This window comes from Amblyraja radiata, chromosome 23 (assembly GCF_010909765.2).
Source record: "Amblyraja radiata isolate CabotCenter1 chromosome 23, sAmbRad1.1.pri, whole genome shotgun sequence".
NCBI lineage: Eukaryota > Metazoa > Chordata > Chondrichthyes > Rajiformes > Rajidae > Amblyraja > Amblyraja radiata.
Window position 1 is genome coordinate 21,466,887 of NC_045978.1, and position 23,063 is coordinate 21,489,949.

At 42.8% G+C, this 23,063-nt stretch overlaps 1 protein-coding gene across 2 annotated transcripts in view; it reads right to left on the reverse strand.

The window, feature by feature from the left end:
* Positions 1–2,406: 2,406 nt before the first annotated feature.
* LOC116986320 (arf-GAP with SH3 domain, ANK repeat and PH domain-containing protein 1-like) overlaps positions 2,407–23,063 on the reverse strand; it is a 92,250-nt gene continuing 71,593 nt past the window's right edge. For both annotated transcript variants that reach the window (XM_033041742.1, XM_033041741.1), the window contains exons 18-28: positions 22,692–22,777; positions 21,484–21,599; positions 19,787–19,854; positions 18,610–18,717; positions 17,269–17,506; positions 13,627–13,827; positions 12,480–12,540; positions 12,113–12,171; positions 9,429–9,610; positions 8,308–8,430; positions 2,407–4,435 (exon numbers count right to left, since the gene is read on the reverse strand). In XM_033041742.1, the coding sequence (XP_032897633.1) occupies positions 4,361–4,435; positions 8,308–8,430; positions 9,429–9,610; positions 12,113–12,171; positions 12,480–12,540; positions 13,627–13,827; positions 17,269–17,506; positions 18,610–18,717; positions 19,787–19,854; positions 21,484–21,599; positions 22,692–22,777 (1,317 nt within the window). In that variant the 3' untranslated portion in view covers positions 2,407–4,360. The remainder of the gene's footprint in view (positions 4,436–8,307; positions 8,431–9,428; positions 9,611–12,112; positions 12,172–12,479; positions 12,541–13,626; positions 13,828–17,268; positions 17,507–18,609; positions 18,718–19,786; positions 19,855–21,483; positions 21,600–22,691; positions 22,778–23,063) is intronic.

Sequence of the window (23,063 nt, forward strand, 5' to 3'; positions counted from 1 at the left end):
ACAATCTAGGAAGCCATTTAAACATACAACCAGGGAAGTCCTTATATTACTGTTCATGTCAATGGTTCTAAAATGAGAAAAATAAGCAGGGTCTTTGCATTCCTTTTAATTTTTACAAATACCACAGTTTTAAGTAACATCATACACATTTTTTCTAAAAATAACATAACTCTTCCTTGATACAATAGTACAAAGAAAATAAAAATGGGAAATGTGCCACAGATGCTTGATACATCAGACTGTACATAGAATACAGTGAAAGCAAATCAAATTCTATTAACTTGATTTTCAAAATAAACATATGACATAATAAATACAATTTAATACATTTTAATATTGAGCAACGCTGAGTGCAATAGAGTTGCTTAACTAAGACCTAATATCATGCTTTAAACTAATTAATGCTCGTGAGAAAATACATTGAGATAGTTTGGAGAAGTGGGAAGGCACTATATTGTTGCAAACTTTTCCTGCGTTTTAAATTATGAACAAGTAAAAAATTATAATAAACCAAGCAGCATCAAGAGTCCCCCCTCAAACAAAACAAAAACTCTATATTTTGTCTGTTCACAGTACAAATGTGGAATCAACATTTCTGCCACAAAACAGTTACAATCAGAATACTTATTCAAAGGAACTTGCTCAAACTTTGAGGAGATTGCAAAGAAACAATGGAGTGCCACCATATGCTCAATGAACACACACACACACACGCACACACACAAATACTGTTGTAGGATATATTTTGTACTTTTTACTTTTAAAATGAACTTGAAAGTTAATTTTAGCTTTGCATTCTCACCAACAAAGAGGGATGAAGTACAAGGAACTGCAGATGGTGGTTTACAAGCCTGTTTATGTTTATTAAACTTTATATTAGTACCTGCCTCAACTACATCCTCTGGCAGCTTGTTCCATATACCTATCAGCCTCTGTGTGAAAATGTTGCCCCTCAGGTTCCTATTAAATCTTTCTTCCTTCCCCTTTAACCTGTGTCCTCTGGTTCTCAATTCTCCTACTCCAGGTAAAGGACTCTGTACGTTTACCCAATCTATTCCTCTCATGATTTCACACACCTCTATAAGATCACCTCTCAGCCTCCTGCATTCCAGGGAATAAAGTCCTAGCCTGCGAAACCTCTCCCTATAGCTCAGGCCCTCAAGTCCTGAACCTCCACCAAGAGAACTTGGTGTGAGTCTGTGTCACTCGGGTAGTTGGTGGTGAAGGGGATAGAAGCTACCTCCCTCACATGGTCTGCTGCAATGCCTAGGGCTGGAGACCTTTTAGTCTCCTTAGACAGAAAGCTCAGCTTCCCGTCCCTGCAACAAGTCCTGGAACTCCCCAAAAATGTATATGTGCCCTGAGTTCTGGTCCCAGAAGCAGAAACGTTCAAGGAATTGTTGCCACAGAAATAAACATCTGCCTTGACTGAACACATTCATCTAGGAAAATCATTCCCTCGTGTCTTACAGAAACATTGGGAGGGGAAAAGGGTTTACTTCACTTTTAGACTTTACTTTAGAGATACTGCACGGAAACAGGTCCTTTGGCCCACCAAATCCATGCCCATCAGCGACACCAGCACTGCCCTACATACTAGGGACAATTTACAGAAGCCAATTAACCTACAAACCTGCATGATGTGGAAGGAACCTGGAGAAAACCCACGCAGTCACAGGGAGAAGGTACAAATTCCATACAGATGGCACCCGTAGTCAGGATTGAGCCCGGGTCTCTGGCGCTGTGAGGCAGCAACTCCACCACAGCACAACTGTCCTATTGTTGAACAGAACTTGAGATGGAGGACCACGCCTCCCGTGGGGGCTACGGGTAGGGAAGGGGTGCGTTGGGGGAGCAGACCCAACCGGTCTGCACTTGGTCTAGTATGTATATAAAATTATGAGAGGCATAGATAGGGTAAACAGTCAGAACCTTTATTCCCACAGTGGAAATGTCAAAGATAAGAGGGGATAGCTTTAAGGTCCTTTGATTCATTGATTGAAAGATACAGCTCATCGATCACCCGTTAACACGGGTTCTATGTTATCCCACTTTCACATCCACTCCCTGCACACTAGGGGAAATTTACAGAGGGCCACTCAACCTATAAACCCGCAAATCTTAGGGTTATGGGAGGAAACTGAGCACCCAAGGACACCCACATAATCACAGGGAGAATGTGGGAACTCCATACAGACAGCACCCAAGGTTAGGATCGAACCCGTGTCTCTGGAGCTGTGAGGCAGCAGCTCTACCTGCTATGTCGCTGTGCCATTCTCTGAGAGCACAATTGAACTTTTATGAAATGTGATATTAAGTGTATTTTTGGTTACTGGAAGGTGCTCCGGATGGAAATTCTATTTGCTGTGTCAAAAAATTGAAGTATGTCTGAATTGGACACAATGATTCAGTCATTAACTGAGTTTTCAATTTATTCACAATGATAATTAAGGTGGGATACACCTTTAAAATACACATACGAAAATACTCAGCACATTATTCAGAGTTAGCTATCAAAATTCTGAAATGATTTGGAATCAACAAAAGTTAATAAAAACAACAAAACCCCCCAACAGTTTCATAACTCCAGATTGCACTGATCCATTTCATATTGATCCTAACTCTGGTTCCATTTCAGATTCAGAAACAGTCTTATTTGAGACCAAATAAAATATTGCAAACCTCACCACAATATTTGCGTGTTGGCAGAATGGTTCGAAGGCAAATATCAACACTTTATGTAAGGTCATACACAGAATACAAAATTCATTTACAGCTTTCTCTGTAATGAGTTGGCAATATGATTTCAGGTTTCATATCGACCATGCATAATCCAGCATTCGTGCTCCATTTATTCCCTCCATAGTAATAGTGAATTTAAACGGAACAAATCCACTGGTGGGATAAGGAGAATCACCACTTGACTTGGAGGTAAATATCATAATTTGATGTAATTGTTCTAACTGAACACTTCCAAACAATGTGTACTTTATAATTTATGACACCAATCTTATTTTTGTCCATGTGTGTGGGATTATAACAATCTATTCACCGTCCAATTGATCAGTTACAAGATAAACAGTGGCATGTTTGACACAAATGAAATGCACAAATCAGTCATGATTACTTTGTTCGAGTTCTCGATGATGTGGCTGCAGTCCTGAGGTCTCCTCTCGAGACTCAAATACTAATTTTCAATGGAAAAGCAGTTCACTCTCCGCAGAGGTAGCTGACTTGTACAAATCCACCCAAGAAAAATTCAGCCAACATTCCCAGCAATAGGAAGCATCCAGCCAACTTTCCCAACGTTAAGAAAATTCCGGCCAACTTTCCCAACATTAAGAAAAATCCAGCCAGCATTCCCAATGCTAAGGTAGGTTCACAAGGACATTCATTCCCAACCCTTCTTTCTTCCTCCTGCCATTTATTTGGAGGGATGGTTACAAAGAAATATCCTTTTATTTCAATTTGCTTTATATTACAAATATCAGTCATTCATATTTGCACACTTATTGCACAGTAAAACAAACCTAAGAGCAAAAAAAAAAAACTGCTGGAGGAACTCAGCAGGTCAGGCAGCATCTGTGGAGGGAAATGGACCGATAATGTTTCCGATCGGGACCCTTATTCTACACATGCCTAATCTTTAAAGTATACCATATTTTAAAGAATGGTTTAGGGATTAATTTTCTGGTTTAAATATACAACATGAACATGTAACATTTGTAAAATTATTACTTTCCATTTTTTTTAAGAACTAAAAGTCCACATACTTGCTCATAATTTTTTTCACATTCTTCTTCCCCTACCACACAAGAGTCTGCTGGCCAGGATAGATTGTCATGGTTGCTGCTTGCTTACAAGTGACATTCTCAAGTGGAATTGGAGAGAGTTCCTGTCTCCTTGCAATCATTTCTAGCCGTGATAGGCATTTTCCAAAGGCATTGGCCAATTCATAGCAATGCTGTTGGTGACCATTCAAAATCCTCAAACACAATCCCGAATTATTTCACTGGTTGGAAACAAAGATTTTTATATACCACCGAGCATTAGCAAATTACAGTAAAACGCACATTTTTTGCCACACTAAGTAAACAACCACCTGCCTTAAAGCAGCAATTTGGATCTTTCCTGAAGGTGACCCACAAACTTGGCTTCCACCAAACTACCCGATGAACCATTCTAGCTCTTTCCCTCAGAGGGGTTGCTGGCTCAGTCTTCATGGTTACAAAAGGTGGCCTCCGCATGATGCCTTTCAGATAAATGCTTCAAGCTCTCAATGAAAAAATAATTGGAAGAAGCGAATAACATTGGACTTGACGCACATCTTTAACGCTCCTTGTCTGAGGAATTGCAGCCGTTAACTTGTTTGCAACTGGATAAAAGATGCTGGGAAGAGACCCTTCCGGTGAGGCTGTCCATCTATGTAGCCGTTCTAATATAAGGAGGGAAAAATGGTTACATTATTAAACCAATTCAATGTACTGACAGCAATAAGAAGACTCACTGGGGTCCCATGTAGTGGCACCAAATAAATGATATCTGAACACTCATCCCCCTTCTGCAGAAGCAGCCTCTCCTGGAACCACAGGAGATGTAACACCTGTACATCTCCTGGAGCGCAGGAGGGTGAGGGTTGAACTTATAGAGGTGCACAAAATCATGAGAGGGATAAATCGGGTAGATGCACCAAGTTGGTTGCTCAGAATAGGACATTGATTTAAGGTGAGGGGGGAAAGATTTTATAGGAATGTGAGTGGTAAATATTTCACACAAAGGGTGGTAGGTGTATGGAACGAGCTAACGTTCCATACCATTGCAACTTTTCTGAAACAGACAGGTACATTGAAAGGACAGGTTTTAGAGGGATGTGGGCCAAATGCAGGCAGGTGGGACGAGTGTAGCTGGGACATGTTGATTGGTGTGGACAAGCTGCGTTGAAGGGCCTGTTTCCACGCTGTATGAATATGACCTCCTCCCTCAATACCATCCAGGGACCCCAGCAGCCTTTCCAGGCAGAGGTTCACATGCACCTCCTCTAACCTTATTTACTGCATTTGGTGCTTCCAACATAGCCTCCGTTACATTGGCAAGACCAAGCATTAACCATGCTACTGTTTTGCCGAACACATGCACTCAGTCCACCAAGGCCTGCTGGATCTCCCGATTGCTAACCCCCCTTCTCCGTCCCACACTGACCTTTCTGTCTTGGGCCTCCTCCATTGCATGAGTGAGGTCACACGTAAACTGGAGGAACAGCACCTCATATTCTGCTTGGGTAGCTTACAACCCAGTGGCATGAATATTGAATTAAGCCCCTGAATGCACACCCATTTTTCCCCGTTCCCGTCCCCTTCCACCTACATCCCTTCCTCTGCTCTTACATTTACACCTCTTCTCTCCTTATCTCACAGTCTTTTGTCGTACCAGTTATTCTTTGTTATGTTCATGAGGTATTTGCCCCGTAGGAAAACACCTTACCATTTCAGAGATCATTAATTTCTGAACCAGTTAATTTCTAGTCCAACTATACAAGTTTACCCAAGAGCTCTCTTGAGTTTAAAAAAAAAAATCAAACTCGTGGTAAGTACGTAGAATGTACGTAGCAGGTACGTCAGAGCTCGGGACGCCTCTTAGCGGCTCGTATCGCTAACGGCAGGTACTCGGGAAACGCGGTAAGCTCGTGAAGTTTTTTCAACAGTATGAAAAAAGTCCACGAGAGCCCCGAGTACCTACGAACGGCTATTACCGTAATTCTCCTAGGGGAAACTCGGGAGAACTCTTGCATTACCTCGTACAGTGGGACAGGCCCTTTACTTTGTACTGAGAATTAAATAATGGAAATCTCTAAAACAACGTACAAAGCAAAATGCTTTAAAAGGTTGGTGATTCACGAAACTACTTATTCTGAACTGAGCCAAGAAGCTGCCTTCTGACTTCTGCATTGCACAACAATACAGAGACTTTAGACTTTAAAGATACAGCATGAAAACAGGTCCTTTGTTCTACCGAGTTCATGCCAACATGGATAGAAAATTGGTTGGCAGACAGGAAACAAAGAGTATGGATTAACGGGTCCCTTTTGGAATGGCAGGCAGTGACTAGTGGAGTACCGCAAGCTCGGTGCTGGGACTGCAGCTATTTACAATATACATCAATGATTTAGATGAAGGGATTCAAAGTAACATTAGCAAATTTGCAGATGACACAAAGCTGGGTGGCAGTGTGAACTGTGAGGAGGATGATATGAGAATGCAGCGTGACATGGACAGGTTGGGTGAGTGGGCAGATGCAGTTTAATATGGATAAATGTGAGGTTGGGCGGCGCGACTCTCGTCAGCAGCGGCCTCTGCAGTCCGTCTGCGTTTTTATTATTTTCTGTCTTTGTTTTTATGTAGTTTTGTTATTTTTTGTTGGGGTATGTGTGTGGGGGGTGGGGGTGGTGTGGGGGGGGGAGGGGGTAACTTTTAAATCTCTCCCTGCACGGGAGACCCGACCTTTTCTTTGTCGGGTCTCCGTTGTCGTTGGGGCTGCAACGAGGAGCGGCCTCCAACAGGAAGACCGGGGGCTGTGGTGCCGACTACTCACCTCACCGTCGCGGAGCTGGCCGAGTCCAGAGCGGGTGGAGCTGTGGTGGACGCTGCTGCGGCCCGACCCCCGGAGATTCGGTGGCTGCAACTGCGGGTCTGGCGGGCGGCACCGGGAGCCCGCGGGTCCCTGGAGGGAGACCGCTTTTCGGGGCTTCAGCAACGGCGACTTCTCCCGCCCGAGTTGCGGGGTTGAAGAGCTCCTGGAGCGGGGCTTTACAGCACCGTCCCGCGCGGCTTGGAATGGCCGCGGGACTCTGACAGCGCACGCCGGGGGCTCTAACACCGAGACCCGGTGTGCGACCTTGCATCACCCGGCGTGGCTTTAATGGCCACGGGACAATTCGCCATCGCCAGCCGGGGGCTTTGACTTTGACTCTGACATCGGGGGGGAGAGTGCAGTGGAGAGAGAAGTTTTTTTGGCCTTCCATCACAGCAATGTGATGGATGTTTATGTAAATTATGTTGTGTCTTGGGTCTATTTGTTTGTAATGTATGGCTGCAGAAACGGCATTTCGTTTGGACCTCAAGGGGTCCAAATGACAATAAATTGAATTGTATTGTATTGTATTGAATTGTATTGTATTGTTGTCCACTTTGGTAGCAAAAATAGGAAGGCAGATTACTATCTAAATGGTGTCAAGTTGGGAAAAGGGGAAGTACAACGGGATCTGAGGTCCTTGTTCATCAGTCAATGAAAGTAAGCATGCAGGTACAGCAGGCAGCGAATGGCATGTTGGCCTTTATAACAAGAGGAGTTGAGTATAGGAGCAAAGAGGTCATTCTGCAGTTGTATAGGGCCTAGTGAGACCACACCTGGAGTATTGTGTGCAGTGTTGGTCCGCTAATTTGAGGAAGGACATTCTTGCTATTGAGGGAGTGCAGCATAGGTTTACAAGGTTAATTACCGGGATGGCGGGACTGTCATATGCTGAGAGAATGGAGCGGCTGGGCTTGTATACTCTGGAGTTTAGAAGGATGAGAGGAGATTATTAAGGGTTTGGACATGCTAGAGGCAGGAAACATGTTCCCGATGTTGGTGGAGTCGAGAACCAGGGGCCACAGTTTAAGAATAAGGGATAAGTCATTTAGAACGGAGACGAGGAAATACTTTTTCTCACAGAAATTTGTGAGTCTGTGGAATTCTCTGCCTCAGAGAGCGGTGGGGGCGGTTCTCTGGATACTTTCACGAGACAGCTAAATAGGGCTCTTAAAGATAGCAGAGTCAGGGGATATGGGGAGAAGGCAGGAACGGGGTACTGATTGGGGATGATCAGCCATGATCACATTGAATGGCGGTGCTGGCTCGAAGGATCAAATGGCCTACTTCTGCACCTATTGTCTATTGACCAGCGATTACCCCATACACTGGCATTATTTTACACACTAGGGTCAATTTAGTTTTACCAAAGCCAATTAACCTACAAACCTGTATGTCTTTGAGGTGTGAGAGGAAACCGGAGCACCCGGAGAAAGCCCACGCAGTCAGTCACAGGGAGAACAAAAAACTTCATTTCCCTCTAAAAGCTCAACAGACAGTACCCGTAGTCAGGATTAAACCCGGGTTTTGGCGCTGTAAGGCAGCAACTCTACCATTGTGCCATGGAGGATGAAGGATTTAATTTCCATATTTTGATAAATAAAGTCACATCAACACCAAATTGGCTGAGGTTGGTAAATCTCCAGCAACATAATCATACATCACTAGGTAAATACATACCCACCACTCCTTATCTTCCTCTCCAATAACTACAATCACCTCGCCCTCCTCAAATGTAAGTTCATCGGCATGATCTGCTGTGCAGTTGTAAATGGCTCTTCCTTTACGAAATCTTGGTTTTGTCTGGGAACAAATAATTTTACATGGTTTGACTTTAGTTAATTGGCTCCTTTTAACATCGGCTCCCAACCAAACTGCTTTCCTTCCTCCCCCCACCACACACATTTCTCCCTCGGGTTTTACAAATCGCAACTCTTTGATCCTTTTGTCTCACACCTTCTCATCTTTGGCCATTTTCAAACCATCTGGATATCAAAACAGCCCCCCCCCCCCTCCACTTCACCCTTGCCTGTGTTCATTCACTTATTACCTGTCATGCTTTGTCCAGCCCCCCTCTCTTCCAGCTTTCTCCCTCCTTACAATCAGTCTGAAGAAGGGTCCTGACCCCAAACACCACCTATCTCCCGAAATGCTCCACAGATCTCCAGAGATGCTACCTGCCACCGAGCTACTCCAGCATTTTGTGTTCCCTTGTCATTCACAACAAAAAGCTCAACCGAGTGAATTAAACACGATTTTGTTTTAACAAGTTTAAGGTCCATTTCCTTTATTAATCCACACCTTTGCAAGAGATTCTTATTTTAAATTTTCTTTATTTAATCTGCAGATACAATTGTAGCATTTAAGAGGCTTTCAGATAGGCACATGGATATGCGGAGAATGGAGGGATATGGATCATGTACAGGCTTTGGAGACGAGTTTCATTTGGACACTGAACTCCTCCAGCAGTTCTCCATTTTTTGCAATCAAAGATGTTGCATGTATTTGGGATAGAGCCATACAATTGTACAGCACTGAAACAGACCCTTCAGCCCATCCTGTTCATGATGAACATTGAGGACTCATCTATATAAATCCCATTTTATAGCGAGTGGTCCATAGCTCTCTATACCGTGGCGACTCTAGTGCCTGTCTAGAAACTTGGCTATTGCCATGAGTGTTTCCGCCTCCACAACCCTGTTAGGAAGTGCAATCCCAATTCCAGCTTTAGACTTATAGAGAAACAGCACAGAGCCAGGTCCTTTTTATTCTATTGCACAAAGATATATTTAATTTCTTACCATGTATGTTTTACGGGGAAGTGGTTTGGGGTTTCCAGGCACAGCATAGGTATCGTTGCATGGCTCAGGAAATGAAGACTGTATAGGTAAACTAGTAGACCATGGTGACCTCTGATCGACTTCTGAAATATTTTGTGATTTTTTGGGTATGGAGTAGACTTGTTCTGATTTCTTCTGAGCCACTAGAAAATAATGTGTCTAATGAGGTCACAATTTAGTAAATTAGTTACTTGCACAATGCTTTCAACTTTTTAATAGAAATAACTTGAAGTAGAAAAATAAAAAGTACCAAATGCACAGTTTTCTAATCCATACTCCCAAAACAGCATGAATGATTTCCCCTCAAGGCTGTGAATGTTTTGCGAGTGCCACCTATGAAGGTTCTGAGTCTTGCACATTTGACCCAGTCCCTTATTGTGCTGGGTTGCGCAATTGGTTGTCTCAATTGACCTCCACTTCTGAACTAAGAAGTGAAGTTCAAGCAACAATGCAGGCTATTACCTAGAAAACCTTTGCTGAAAAAGCATAATAATAATAATAATATCTTTTATTGTCATTGCACGTCAGTGCAACGAGATTTAGTATGCAGCTTTCAACCGATGTAAAAGAAAATTAAAATAAATAAATAAGCTGTGTGACTTGACCATCCGAGGGAGACAGTCCAGGGGGGATGGGGGGCACTCAGCAGGGCCGGTTCAGAGCCGCTATAGCTCTGGGGATAAAGCTGTTTCTGAGTCTGGAGGTTCGGGCGTAGAAGGCCTTGTAACGTCTGCCGGAGGGAAGTAGTTCAAACAGTCCGTTACAAGGGTGTGAGGAGTCTTTATGGATGCTGACAGCCTTCCTGAGGCACCGTGTGTGGTAGATGCCCTCCAAGGCTGGTAGCTGTGTCCCAATGATCCTCTGCGCTCTGTGGACGACACGCTGAAGAGCTCTCCTCTCCGCCTCCGTGCAGCTGAGATACCACACAGAGATGCCATACGTTAATATGCTCTCTATGGTGCAGCGGTAGAACGTTGTCAGCAGCTGTTGGGGCAGACCAGTCTTTTTTAATGTCCTCAGGAAGAACAGTCGTTGCTGTGCCTTCTTGACCAGCGCAGCGGTGTTGATGGACCATGTGAGGTCCTCTGAAATGTGAGTGCCCAGAAACTTAAAGCTGGACACTCTCTCCAAACTTTCCCCATAAATGGAGATTGGGGCGTATTCTCCATTATGGGACCTCCTGAAGTCAATAATCAGCTCCTTGGTCTTCGAGGTGTTTAGTGACAAGTTGTTACGTGCGCACCAGTCCGCCAGGTTCTGCACCTCCGCTCTGTATTTTGTTTCATCACCGTTGGTGATCAGCCCAATCACTGTTGTGTCGTCTGCAAACTTCACGATGGTGTTGGTGTTGAATGCAGGAACACAGTCATGAGTGAAGAGGGAGTAGAGCATGGGGCTTAGTACACAGCCCTGTGGTGTGCCGGTGCTCAGGGTGATAGTGGAGGAGAGGTGCGGGCCCAGTCTCACTGCCTGCGGTCGCTCCGTCAGAAAGTTCAGGATCCAATCGCATATCGGCGAGCTGTGGCCTAGCTGGTGGATTTTGGTGGTGAGCTTGGTGGGGATGACCGTATTGAATGCAGAGCTATAGTCAATGAAGAGCATCCTCACCATGCACAGGAATACTGGATAAATATAAGGAAAAAGACAATCGCAGTAGGATGCAACATCCAACATGGATGTAATGCTGAGGCTTTATAAAGCACTGGTCAGACTGTATTTGGAGTATTGTGAGCAGTTCTGGGCCCCATATCTGAGGAAGGATGTGCTGCCGTTGGAGAGGGTCCAGAGGAGATTTACGAGAATGATCTCGGGGATAATTGGGTTAACATAGGATGAGCATTTGACGGCACTGGGCCTGTACTCAGTGGAGTTTAGGATGAGGGGACACCTAATTGAATAGTGAAAGGCTTGGATTGACTGGGTGTGGAGAGGATGTTTCCACTAGCGGGAGAGCTTAGAACGAGTGGGCACAGGCTCAGAATAAAAGAACATACCTTTAGAATGATGAGGAGGAATTTCCTTAGTCAGAGGGAGGTGAATCTGTGGAATTTATTGCCACAGACAGCCGTGTAGGCCAAGTCATTGGGTATTTTTAAGGCGTAGCTTGACAGATATTTGTTTGGTAAGGGTGTCAAGGTTTATGGGGATAAGGCAGGAAAATGAGATTGAGAGGGAAAGATAGATCAGCCATGATTGACTGGCAGAGTAGACTCGATGGGCCGAACAGCCTACTTCTGCTCCTATTACTTATGAACCCCATAGCAATACTCATTGTCCAAGCTCGCATATTAAAGGAGATCAGGCAGCTGAGTTACCAGAAGATTGGCATTACCTGGAGAAGGTGAGAACATTCTGTATTCATGCTCGATATACTTTCCTAGTCCCTGAAGGGACAAAAACTTATTCTATGCACCATTTTAAATGGCAAGGCAGGAATAAAAATCAACAATCAAAAATCAAACATATCTTGTTTCATTCTTTCATTCTCTATTTATAAACACTTTGTTCTTTTCAAGAACATCTGACGAGCAAGTACTTCAGTCTACAGAAACAAATAGTGAAACAGAACCTGTAACTCACAAATTGTACAACATGCAAAGATAATGCACCAAAGCTTCTGGTTTACATTTATGTGGAGTCCTTACCTGTCTCTGGTAACTCTGGGAGAGAATGTAGCCCAGGTGAGATTTTTGGAGAGCCAATACTAAAATGTAATTAGAATGAAAAGGAATATGATGTAGCTTGAGAAAAATATTACCTCTTTCATACAACTGTTGTAGATTTCAATAGAAAATAAAATTAACTTCCATAATGTCTATTGACACATTTGAAAATAGTCTGTGCAAGAAAACTGTGAGAGACATGTAATCTTTAGAACTCATTCAAGCTAAATCTTATTCTCTCCTGATTGCAAAGAAAACAAAGAAACCATTTTGAAATCCAGTACTGTGCAAATATTGTATAAAGTAACAAAATAGAAAAATAGTAAAGCAGGGGAAAGCAATGTCTAACCTTGATTTTGGTGAAAATCTATCCATCATAGTAGCAGAAGGGCTAGATGGCGGAGTAGAATCTAAACATTTAAAAATAACAGAGAACAATATATAAACACATTGATAATATATTCACCAATAATTAAAACATTTTTTTCTGCAAATCTCAAACACATACAAACTTTACAATTTATAATGCCCTGCCTCAATTGAACAAGGTTTGCCTTCTATACAGGCCAGTGAAATAATAATTGTACACCAACTTAGTTTCCCTCATTGAAGATACAACTGGACTCACTGAAGACAATGATTTTAGCTAATTGTCAAGATAACCTGAATATGGTGCCTTCTGGAAAATGATCTAATTCTAAGTTGCTCAATTTACTGAAGGAGGTGGTGGATTAATATTTGGCTCCAAATTTTAGATCAAGGTGACACAGTGGTGCAGTGGCAGAGTTGCTGCTTTACAGTGCCAGACACCCGGGTTCGATCCTGACTACGGGTGCTGACTGTATGAAGTTTGTACATCCTCCATGACTGCGTGGGTTTTCTCTGGGTGCTCTGGTTTCCTCCCACCTTCCAAAGATGTACAGGTTTGTAGGTTAATTGGCTTTGGTAAAACATTGCAAATTGGTCCAAGTGTGTAGGATCGTGCTAGTGCTGGTTGATGCAGACTCTGTGGTCTGAACGGCCTGTATCTCTAAAGCCTAATTGGCAGCACAGAGAATAGAAATGAAAAAACCTCTGGTGCACTTTAATATTAGATTGCATTTTAAAGTGCATAACATACCAGATTCCTCCACATATTAGAACATTTAACATTGATTTAAAGTGGAATGTAATAGCATGCATTTCATATCTACTCTTATTGTTGACATATGCAATCCCTCTGTAAAGATGATTACAAATTGCACTTCAAAAATACCACTCTCAATTGCTTCGAAGCAGAGGATTACCATGAGGATAGGGGGAAAGGTCATGAATACATTTGGCATTAGCCCAGATACAAAATGTGGCACCTCTAAATTTTTGAACAAAATTTTATTCTGCAGCTATATATTTAAATTTAGACATAAAACTCTATACATAAAACAAAGTTCTTTCCCAATTTGTTCTTTGAATTACCAGTATAAATTAAACTGAGAACATCTGCTTATAAAACGTACCGAATGATGACTGCTTGCGATTCATAGGGCAAGGAGGCACTGCTGGCGTTGGTTCAGAGAGTGTCCGTTTATGTTTTGTTATGAGTGGAGGTAGGGGTGGTCGTTTCTTCATTGACGGACTTTCAGAGATAAATGCTCCCGTTCCAGCAGGGGGAGTGGAGACAGCGGACGGTGGGGGTGGAGGTGGTGGGACACTTGGAGCTACCAATCAACAAAGTACACACAACTTAGCTTTGCAGAAATATTTTTCATATATGTTGAGCATTCTTAAAAAAAAATGACTTGCAGTACATCACCGTTCTGTACATCCATTTAAGATTATGAATATAACATTTTGACAGCAGTGCTTGGTTTAGTTTATTATTGTCACATGTACCGAGGTACAACAAATGCTTTTGTTGCGTGTTGTCCAGTCAGCGGAAAGACTATATATGATTACAATCAAGCCGTGCTTGTACAGATAAATGATAAAGGGAATAATGTTTAGTGCAACATAAAGTCGGACGAAAAGGACGCCTCCAGGAAGGCCGCTGAGAATCCGAGGCTGGAGCCCCTCGGGCTGGAGCCTCGCAAGCCGGAGGTCGAGCCTCGCGAATCGACGAAGCCCCTGGTCAATGGCTCCTGGGTCTGCGGAGCCTGCGGCTGGGGCCTGGGTCGGCGCCAGGGAGACGTCTGGAGAGGACCTGGCAGCGATAGTGGAGAGGTCCGTTCGGCGGTCGATGATGGCACCGACAGACGGACGAGGATGGACCGTGTGGAAGTGAGTAAGCCACTGCAGGGGGAAGGAACAAAGGAGGACCCGGCTTGGGAGAACCACCGTGAGGGAGGGGGAAAAACAATGGACAATGGAGGACCCAGCATGGGGGGACTGCCATGAGGGAGGAGGAAGAACAATGGACAACCCAGAATGTGGGGACCTGCGTGAGGAGAGGGGGGGGGAGAACAAAGGGGGACATGGCGCTGATACTTTGTAAGCCCCCTTTATGCGTGACTATTTGCATACCTTGGGTATGCAAGCAAAGAATTTAAATGTGACGTCACATGTGGCAATAAATAAAGCATTTAAAGTCCGGTAAATATTAAATATAATCCAAGGGTTTCCATTGAGGTAGCTACTAGCTCAGGACCACGCTCTAGTTATTGATAGGATATTTCAGTTGGCATAAAACTGTCCCTGAATCTGGAGTTATCCATTTTCACACTTCTGTACCTCTTATCAAAGGGATAGGAGAGGAGTGCTCGGGGTGAGTCTTATCTTTAATCTTAAATTTAAATAATCCGAAAACAAAAATCGTATGAAATTATTTGATATATCAGTAATGGTAATGATAGTGCGATCAAATCCCATCACTGATAAGAGTCACAGAGTCACACAGCACGGAAACAGGCCCTTTGGCTCAACTCGTCTATGCTGAGCAAGATGCCCATCTAAGTGAGCCCCATTTGCCCATATTTGTCCTTACTTGGTCTGAGTTTTATGTAATTCAAGAACATATAGTTTGGGGGCAATTAAAGATGGACAATGAACCACTAAAGTGGGTGGTATTGTAGATTGTCAAGATGACGGTCAAAAATTGCAGTAGGATCTTGATCGATTTTGCAAGTGGGTTGAAGAATGGTTGATGAAGTTTAATACAGATAAGTGCAAGGTGGTGCAATTTGGGAAGTCTAATCATAGCAGGACCTACACAGCGAATGCCAAGTCTCTGGGGTGCGTTGTTGAGTAGAAGGATCTAGGAGTGCAGGTACATAGTTCCTTGAAAGTGGCGTTACAGGTAGACAAGGAGGTCGAGGGCTTTCGGCACTTTGGCCTTCATCAGAGTAGTGAGTACAGAAGTTGGGATGTTATGTTACAGTTGTACAAGACATTGATGAGTCCACATTTAGAATATTGTGTTCAGTTTTGGTCACTCTGTTATAGGAAAGATGTTGTTATGCTGGAAAGGGTGCAGAGAAGACTTACGAGTATGTTGCCAGGACTCCATGGCCTGAGCTATAGGGAGAAGTTGAGCAGGCTAGGACTTAATTTCTTAAAGCGCAGGATAAAGAGGGGGTAATCTCGTAGCAAGCGGGGGGGGGAGGGGTTGTGGGGGGACGCTGTCTAAAAAATCCACACGGTGCAAAGCCAAAGTGATACAGACACACACCGCGATGAACAGGAAGGTTGGCGCTGTAATTAAGACGGCTAAAGCACAGTGTATGGTAAGTCCTTTAAAAGAGGGATGGAGAGGGGGGAGAAGGGGTGGAGACAACTTTTTAAAAGCCAGAGATACACGGCTGTGAAGCTTGGCGGACATTTAACATGACCGGTCGGTTATCCTTGGTCCTGAAAACTACTGCTTACCTTTTTTTCCCCACTGAGCCAAGGAAATTCACCGGTCAGCACCGGCTACAACCTACGAGAACCTCCAAGAACCTTCGACCTCCTACGGTTCGAGAATTCTCACTACTCTCCATGGCGGCTTCATTCTAGTCACCGCTAATTTTTCAATATGTTGAAAAATTCATGGTGACCATAATGAAGCCGCGACTAGTTCCCAGAATGCAGGAACTCCTCGCGACCATGAAGGCGACTCCCTGGCAACCACCCGCGAACATGTGGCGACTGCATAGTCTCCTGCATCGCCAGAAAAATCGCCGAAGTGGGACAGGCCAATGAGGGACAATTTATTTTACACAAAGTGGTAGGTATATGGATCAAGCTGCCAAAGGAGGTTGTTGAGGCAGGTACTATCACAACATTAAAAAAAAACACTTGGACAGCTACATGTATAGGATAGGTTTAGAAGGATGGTCAGGTCGGGGGGAGTTCCCCCCGCCACGGGCACCATGTAATTCTGTGCTACCTGCTCCATGGTTGGATAGTCGCCGACTAATCCGGCTCCCCCACCTGGTCCCAGCAGGACCAAAAACAAGACCTGTCAAAGGGCGGATGAGCTTCTAGCGAGCCAACGGCCATCCACACTTCAGTAGAAGTTGCGATCACTGTCGTACATAGCATTGTAAGGAATGATGATAAAGCACACACACCAAAATCCTATACTTCCAGTGGCAGAATTCCGCAGGAACTGGAGGACAGAGATGTGTGGTGCTTCCATCACCGTTCCCATTGGAAACCAGCACCAGTGCGTCACTAATGTTTTCAACGATGATGAATGAATTAATGAATTAGAAGGATATGGACCCAATGCAAGCAAGTGGGACGTGTCGAGGAGCATGTTAGTCGGCGTGGGCAAGTTGGACCGAAGGACCTGCTTCTTCGCTGTTTGACTCTATGACAGTCCTTGCATGATTTAGAAAATATTTCAAGTCATTTTAGGAAACCAACAATAGCAACAATTTTCATTTATGTAGAATTTTTAACAGATCAAGGTGTTTCAGAGTAGCATTATCAAATATAATTTGACACAGGCGAATGGCTACAATTTGGGCAGATAGGAAGGACTGCCTTGAGGGAGAAAAGATGGAGAGGGAATGCTAAAGATAGTTTCTGGTAAATCTTTCCCCTCTTCACATGAATATTTAAAAACCATCTCGTACACATTTTAAATTAAGTTATTCTGCATATTTAAGTTTCAAAGGTAATTATGTAGAAACACACTATGTATTAGTGAATGGACTTATTAGTCCTTGATTGCAAACCTCTGATGGGGATTCTGGGGGGAATAGGCGGCCCCTCTGATAAAGGAGAAGGAAGCTGAGATTCCAAGCTTCGCGGCTGACTGGCCCATCCAGAAGGCAGCTCCCGTCGCCGCTCTCTTGGCAGGTATGTGGAGTCTCTGCTGACGGCAGCTGTATTAGGCTTCTCCAGGCTCCGGGAAGAAGTGCTGGCAGGCTGGTAGCAGCTATAGGGCCGAGAGCGCTCTTTCTTAACAGGTCCCTGTTGAATGAACCGAGGAACAGAAATCTAATATAATATTAATAATAAGTACAATGTTACATATTAAACAGAATATGTAACATAGTACTTTGTAAACAATATAATAAAGGAAATTGTTTTAATACATATACACACTCACGCGCATGCACACACAAACATAAAATATACAAACAAGCAATAACTGTAAATAAAACAAAACCAATGCCCCCAAGTCTATGTAATTTAGAGATTGTAGTGGTGGTTAATAGCCTCATGGTAGTAACGAATAAGCTGTTTCTGAACCTGGACGTTACAGTTTTCAGTCTCCTATAACTTCTTCTAGATGAAATGAGTGATATGAGTGTGTAGCCAGGGTGGTATAGGTATCTGATGATGCTGGCTGCCTTTTTGAGGCAGCGACTCTTACAATTCCTTTTGATGGTGTGGAGTTCAGTACCAGTGATGTACTGCATGGAAACAGGCCCTTCGGCCCACAGACCATCAATCACCCGTTCACACTCGTTCTACATTAGCCCACTTTCTCTGTTAAAATGGTGGGAGCATTGTAACATGATGCTGCCATTCAAATGGGACCTACTGCTCTGCGGTAAACAGTCTCCCTGTACCAGAGTTCAGGTATTGCAGTGATGGTTGATCAGTGGGTAGAGGATGAGACCCGGTATGTGAAAAACTATTTTTTATTTACTCAAGTGAAAGCCTTGGGTATATCAGCTCCATAATTCAGTTCCCCAAATGTGTCCTTATTTTAAGAATACAGCCTAGAAAGTGGCGCTTTGGCCCACTGAGTCTACGGTCATCTGTTCATACTAGTTCCATGTTATCCCACTTTTTCATCCACTCCCTGCACACTAGGGGCAAGTTACAGAGGGCCGATTAAACTACAAACCTGCAAGTCTTTGGGATGTGGGAGGAAACCGGAGTACCTAGAGGGAATTCATGCGGTTACAGGGAGAACGTGCAAACTCCACAGAGACAGTACCCGAGGTCAGGATCAAACCCGGTCTCTGGCACTGTGCGGCAGCGGCTCAACCCACTGCACGACTGTGCCGCCTTGCAGCGCCATTGTACCGTTTTTGCCCCAAAGAAAATATCAAAGAACCAACCTTCTCATCTAAATCGTCGTCACTCTCATAAATATCTTCCTGTCCTAGTCGCCATTCATACTCCACATTAGTGTGGAGATTAAATTGGTTTAATTTTGCCTGGGTCAACTTTAAAACAAAAAGACAACATTTAGAATATTTAAGCAATCAATAATCTTAAAACATTACAATTAACTTAAAAACAAAATAAATATTCATTCGTTTCTTCTTTGAATGCAGTGATACAGCTTGAAGTGTTATTCCAATGATGCAAAAGCTTTCTGTTTAACATTCCCATTATTTTACCTCACAAATGCAATTGAATAGTAATTTCTATCAGAATGTTTAGCAGCCATGGTCAGAGACATACACCGGAAGAGCTGCAGGGTCAACGTTGTAGTCTTTGTATGGATGTTGGGCCTAGAACCAGTTTGTCCTTTAGATAAATGATACTGCAGCATGACCAAAGAAAAATGGGCATTTCTATCAGCATCCTGACCAATTTTAATCACAATGCCAAATAATCGTTATCAGATTAATGTCTTCCTACTAAGTATGGGAATTGATAGTACACATATTAGCTGGCTTATTTCAGGAACGACAGCAGTGAATTTTTCTCTCTCTTCTTCTTTCCCTCTCCCTCTTTCCCTCTCCTCCTCTCATGCCCTCTTTCCGTTTCCCTCTTGAATTTTCCATCTGCCTCATCACCTTGAAAACCAGAATTTTGGTGCTTCAAAAATAAATTAATCGTGTGAAGTACGTTAAGATGCTTCAACGGTATGTTGTGCTTTGCATAAAAATATTATTTGTATTTATTTTGTGTAAACATAATAATTGGTTTCAATTAGAAGAATTTATATTTGTTTACATATGATCTAAAGATCAGATCATCTAATTGACAGATTGATTAACTCTGGCTGTTCCAAACCAACGTGTATTTTATGCCAGAAAATCAAATTAATATTCATTAAAATAAACACAATTTGTTGATTAGAGGAGGAACTCGGTCCCCAGTTGGTCAAAATTGATTAAAGTCAACCATTTTTTTTTCAGCTCATATTTTAGCCTATCCCTTATCATTATCTAAATAGAAAAGAAGCTTCAGAGAACCAAGGAAAATGGTTCATAAGTTAATAAAGAGCAAATTGATTACTATACAGCTATTGTAAACAGGCAGATGAACGTGACTATTTCATACCAACTCTTCACAACATTGGTGCTTCAGTCTTCGAGCAATATCCATCGCAGTCTCTCCATCGTCATTTACTGTTTAAGAATCAAACACGAAACTTCAGGTATTAATTTTGCAGTAAAATGTTCATGGGTGAACTTGATCAATGAATGAGCCTTTGGACATCTGTGTTCCTCTCTGCTCTTTCCTTTTTTTGTGTTCCCAATTCCAAACGCCATTTGATCTTGACCTCAGGTTTTGTCTGTGTGGAGTTTGCACGTCCTCCCTGTGACCATGTGTGTTTCCTCTGGGTGCTAAGGATTTTCCACCACACCCCATAGATGAGCGGGTTTGTAGGTTAATTGGCCTCTGTAAATTGCCCCTATAGTGTGTAGGGAGTGGATGAGAAAGTGGGATAACCTTAAACTAATGTGAACAGTTGTTCAATGGTTGTTGTGGACTTGGTGGACTGAAAGGCATGTTTCTATGCTGTATCACTAAACCAAATTTCAGGAATTGATTTTTTCCATTATTGCCACATAAAAATAGCTGTTTTCTGCTGAACACTACAAAGCTAGGAACACACCGAAGGATGGTTTCCTTTTTTTCAGGATTTGTCTAACTCAAAGGTACAGTAAAGTCAGAGAACAGAACACCACAAAACAGACCATTTAGCCCATCAAGTCTGTATTGGCTCCTACGTCACTCTTTTCACAAGCTTCTTGATGACTCCTGTTTATTTTTGTCATTCTTTTGACGGATTCTATTGATCTTCCATTGTAGTTATGATAAGGATAACAATGATGGTTATTACCTCTATGGAAATTCCAGGAATGGGCAAAACATTTAAAAATTGAAATAATCGGTGGTGGTAGTCTGTCGCACCATTTTAAGTATATTTCTCCCGGTGTTTACTGGGAAACACAGTATATAGAGTGGTAAAGAAGGCATATGGTATGCTTGCCTTCATTGGTCAGACCATTTAAGAGTCAGGAAGTCATGCTGCAGCTTTATGAAGCTTTGGCGAGGCTGCATTTGGAGTATCGTGTGCAGTTCTAGTCACCCTATTACAAGAAGGATGTGGAGACTTTGGAGAGGGTTTTGAAGAGGTTTACCAGAATGCTGCCTAGATCAGAAGGTATCAGCTATAAGGGGTGGTTGGACAAACTTGGATTGTTTTCTCTGGAGCTTCTGGAGAAGCTGAGGGATGACTTCTTATAAGTTAACAATTATCTGAGGTATAGATAAGATAGGTGGTCTTTTTTCCCCCAGGGTGGAAATGTCAAATAATATAGGGCATAGTTTGATGGCGAGAGGGGGAAAATTTAATGGGGATATTTAGGGCTCATTGTTTCACAAAGTACGGTAGTGGCCTGGAACTCACTGACAGGGGGAGTGGTGGAAGAAATACAATAGTGGATAGTGGTGGCCTTTAGGTAGGCACATGGATATGCAGAGAATGGAGGAATAAGCATCACGTGCAGGCAGAAGGGATCAAATTAATTTGGTATGATCTTTCGCATAAACATCATGTTCCTTTGATGCACTGTTCTGTGTTCTATATAATAATGTGATTTTCTTAGAAAGATAATTTAAAATTGATGTAAGGATATGTGAATTAATCAGGTGATTAATATATAAACCATATTATAATCTCAAAAGTAACATATCTGACGTAAAAATGATTGCATTATTACCAGTGTGTTGAATAATGCAGTACTTACAAACACTGGTGTTGGCCTTGGCTTTCAGAAGGAGTTTGAGACATTCTGTTTTATTGAGTAGACAAGAATAATGAATGGCTGTGTTTCCCTTCACTGTCTGCTTGCTGACGTTCCCACTAGGATTTAAAAAAAGTTATACTATTTTCATAAATCAGAATAGATCATCTATTCTCTGGATTACACACATTCCAGACAGTGTGAGATGAGTAATAAATAATACATTTTGCTGTTACGGGGAAGCATTTTTCCCATGTTCCACAGATGCAAGACCAGGCGGAGGTTTAGGCATATTGTAAGGAGGAGATTTACAGATACTTGATTGGTAAGGGTGTCAAAGGTTGTGGGGAGAAGGCAGGAGAATGGGGTTGAGAGGGAAAGATAGATCAGCCATGAATGAATGGCGGAGTAGACTCGATGGGACGAATTGTCTACTTCTGCGCCTAAGGCTTATGAACCAGGCGTGCAACCTATACAGCAATGGGAGATTCCATAAGTGTGAACCTTCCTCCTTTGCAGTCTCTCCAGATCCTTAACCTCTGCCATCCCCTATCGTGTTCCTCCTCATACTAGAGGCCCTCAGGCAATGGCTCAGCTCTCCTGTTCGCCAGTATGTTCTAGACGAAGGAAATGATAACCATGCATGAAAGGTTATGCAGCAGGCACTGGTCCCAGCACACTCCCACTCTCCCAACACCCATGTGGTGTGCACTAAAATGTATTTGGTGAGGTTTGCGGTCCATGGTCCTGGTTGCTTGATCACTTTCATTAGCTTGCAGTCACTGGAGCACAGACAAGAAGAAAAGGAGAGCATTTATCAATGACATCTCTGAAATATGTTATTTCTTGAAATGGCAATTGCTCTGCCAAAGACTGCAAGAAATTGGGTATTTTTAAGATGGAGATTGACAGATGGTTGAGTGGTAAGGGTGTCAAGTGTTATGGGTAGAAGGCAGGTGAATGGGGTTGAGAGGGAAAGATAGATCCGTCATGATTGAATGGTGGAGAGACTTGATAGGCCGAATGGCCTACCTCTGCTCCTATAACTTCTAAACGTACGAAATTGCCGAGTTGTGACGCAGGACAGTCCATCAAACATCAGCAATTCTCCCAGCAAAAGATACTACCATACAAAACCCATCTGCTATCACAGAACTGGCAAATGCACTTTGTATGGTCATGGAAAGGTAGGTATGAAGATTCTAACTTACCAATTTTGAACCAGAAAATCCACAATGTGCAGTGAGGTGCGGTCTGCATGCTGTATGGCAAGATGCAGAGCGGTTTCTCCAGGTTCCTGCAAATTAAACGTACACACAGGATGCATATTTAATCTGGAGGCTGTGGCCTACATCGCCATATTATTTATTTATTTATTTCATTAATTTTATTTTTTAACATCCCAGAAGGTCAACCATAACTTTGTTAAATAATAATGCAGGCTCAAAGTCTTGTGCGATTACCCCTCACCCTATTTCTTATGTATTCTTGCTAACATCAAAGAGAACCAACTGAATTAACTATTTGTGTGAAGAAATACTGCTGTATTAATCTTTACTGCAACACTTACTACTCTATAAAAG